General features: G+C 37.7%; 1 protein-coding gene across 1 annotated transcript; it reads left to right on the forward strand.

Annotated features, from left to right (window-relative positions):
- The first annotated feature begins 932 nt into the window (after positions 1-932).
- LOC140007019 (putative FBD-associated F-box protein At5g56820) lies at positions 933-2246 on the forward strand. Its single transcript, XM_072049701.1, has 3 exons — positions 933-1502; positions 1655-1741; positions 1959-2246. The coding sequence occupies exons 1-3, from the start codon at positions 933-935 to the stop codon at positions 2244-2246; spliced, it is 945 nt and encodes a 314-aa protein (XP_071905802.1).
- Positions 2247-2889: the final 643 nt, after the last annotated feature.

The raw sequence follows: 2889 nt of genomic DNA on the forward strand, positions 1-2889 counted from the left end.
CTAGTATCGAACATACGAAGTGACATTTTATAAATCTTTTTGAATACTTATTTATGTAATATTTGGCTTAACTTATGTACTAAATATTAACCTTTCCACTCTCCTATCGAAACAAAATATGCCAAATTATCAACTAACTATTACACGTAAATCCCCAATGTTTTAATGTCAATTCATTCACTTGAATACTATATGTTTTTCAATTGAAGTGCAATGTAGAACAAGTTTTCCTTCAGTTTTCCTTTATTTTTCAGATTTATCTTCTGCATCATTGTGATCCTAAGATTTTTCAAAGAGATTCAAAAGGCTTGTATTAATGACCAGGAAGGGAAACAGTCCACAGCATATTCTCCAGTTGTACATACACGAATTGACATTTATTAAGGAATAAGGATCAATGTATTTCTCATTCTTCCAAAAGTCATTTCGAAACCCGTATCAATTTTGGATCTTCCAACTACCTTAGTAAAACCCGTTACTTCTGATCCTATTTACGAGACTTCGGATGGTTATCTGAACAAGAAAACTATTCACTTCTGAAAGATATATGAAAAATCAGCAACGAATCCCCAGGCCAAAAATCCCAAGGTTTCAAGAACAACTTCAAATGGTCACCTAGACAGACTCAGTTCTTTACCTGAATCAATCCTCTGTCATATACTTTCCTTTCTTCCCACAAAATACGCAGCGGCAACATCTATTCTGTCAAATCATTGGAAGTATATTTCTCTCTTGGTTCCCAAGATTGACCTCGATGATTCCTTGCTTTTACATCTTCAGCAGCGAGAAATAACAATGCTAACAGAGAAAAATCAGGGCAAAGTTTTGTCGATTTTGTTAGTAGGCGGCTTATATTGTGAAAAGCACATTGTATAGAAGAATTTCGACTGAAATGCCAAAAGCTTCCTGAAACTTCCTTGACAAAGTCATGGATGCCTGCTGTACTTTGGCATGACATTCAAGTTCTTGACATCTGTATTTTAGAATACCACGACAATTGCATCAGCTTGCCAAGGGAAATATTTTTGTGCATAACTCTTAGTCTTAAAACTACATGGGAGATTAATTCTCAAAGTTCCCAAATTGGTGTGCTTGCAGAATCTCAAATTCTTGCATTTAGAATATTTAGTTGTACAACACGGTTCGGGGGATCTGCTATTTGGTTCAGGCTATCCATGGTTAGAGGTATAGATCACCTTGAACATGGGGGAATTGAAGGTCTACATCTCTCCATTCCAACGCTAAGAAAATTGACAATAGTTGATACATATTGTAGATTGCACAAAATTGACATCGATGCACCACATCTTCTTTATTTAAAGATCAATCTTGTTGCAGCATCTGTGCATGCACCGGGCTTTTTTAATATCTGCACATGTGAATCTCTTGCAAGAGCTGATTTATCTCTTGGACAAATTGATAACTTGGGTGCCAAACTGTTCAAGTCTTTTAGCGTGACGCACAACATCCATTCTCTAAAGCTATCAGCTGAACTGTTGCAGGTATGATTGTTCATTTTTGTTGTACAACATTTGCAGTGAATCTCCAATTCCATCACTTCTTGATTACTTTACTGATTTTAGCATTTCTTGAAAAGGTTCTCGGCTCCTTTGTTCGCTTTTTGCCATAATTCATTAATCTAGCACTGTTGGAGCTCACTCCAAACAATGACAGTTCTCCGCTTGTGGTATCATGGATTCAGCATGTCCCCAATCTCGAAGTGCTCATTGTTAACCTGCAGGTAATTGAGATAAACTAATAAGTTAAATGTCAACGGAGTAGGATATGGCCCAGTTCCAATATGTTTAGTTGGCCGTGATTTTCTTCTTTTAGTTGACGAGTTTCAATTCTGATTCCTCTCCCTCCATAGTCTAAGAAGCGAGGAATTCAGCTAAAAAAGACCTTCAACCCCCTACCTAGAAGCAAGTAGGCAACAAAACTTTTCTTTACTTTGGCAGGGCATAGGCAGCAGAAGCACAGGCCAGGGCATTTATTTTTCTGCTCCTGACGTTCAGCCTCTATGTTTGACTCAAAAGCTCAAGGAAGTCCAAATCAGAAATTTCAAAGGGTCTGAATTTGAGTGCGAGTTTCCGAAGTATCTTTTGCAGCACGGAGCTGTACTGGAGAGGATGACTATAGGCGGTGATTTAGCAGATGACAAGTCCGAAAACTGGCCTTCATCAGTGTGTAAGAAGTTAATGAAGTTTAGACGAGGCTCAGAGAACTGTGAGGTTGAACTTAATTAGAAGTGGAAAAACTCCTGGTGGGAATGCTCATAGCAGACGAAGAAACTCGCACCATACACACATTAGATTAGCAGATTTCAACCATTACTTTATTTATATTTAAGGTTACCAGTATCCATTGAATTTGATGTACAACTTTATACTTCAGGCCCCTTTAAGTACGTTAAGAGGAACAAACACACTTGATCACTGGGTTCTATTCAGGGGGCGCTTGGTTCGTGAACCGGAATTGTAATTGGAATTGGTATCATATATAAATAATTAGTAGGGTATGGCTCTATGTCATCATTCCAATACATATTGCTTGGTAAAAACTTTTTAGGTTTAGGTATCAGGATAAAATATTTTTTCTTTCTTTCTTCCTCGCGGCACATACCGCCAGATTTGGCAGCCAATTGACCGTAGCTCTTCCTTGAACCACCACTGCTGGCAAACTCAAGATAGAATCACAATTAATTGCTACCTTGGAGCACCGACAATTATTGTATTTAGCCTCAAGATTTCCAAACTTTTCCAATTTAAGATAGATCTAAATTCAAACTTCAAACTTAATCATCTTCTTTGGTTCTGGGTATTTTTTGCTGCCAAAACCACCTGCAAACCTCATCATCACCTGCTGTGTCTAGATAGAAATTTTGTCAAA

Source organism: Coffea arabica, chromosome 5e, assembly GCF_036785885.1.
Source record: "Coffea arabica cultivar ET-39 chromosome 5e, Coffea Arabica ET-39 HiFi, whole genome shotgun sequence".
Lineage (NCBI taxonomy): Eukaryota > Viridiplantae > Streptophyta > Magnoliopsida > Gentianales > Rubiaceae > Coffea > Coffea arabica.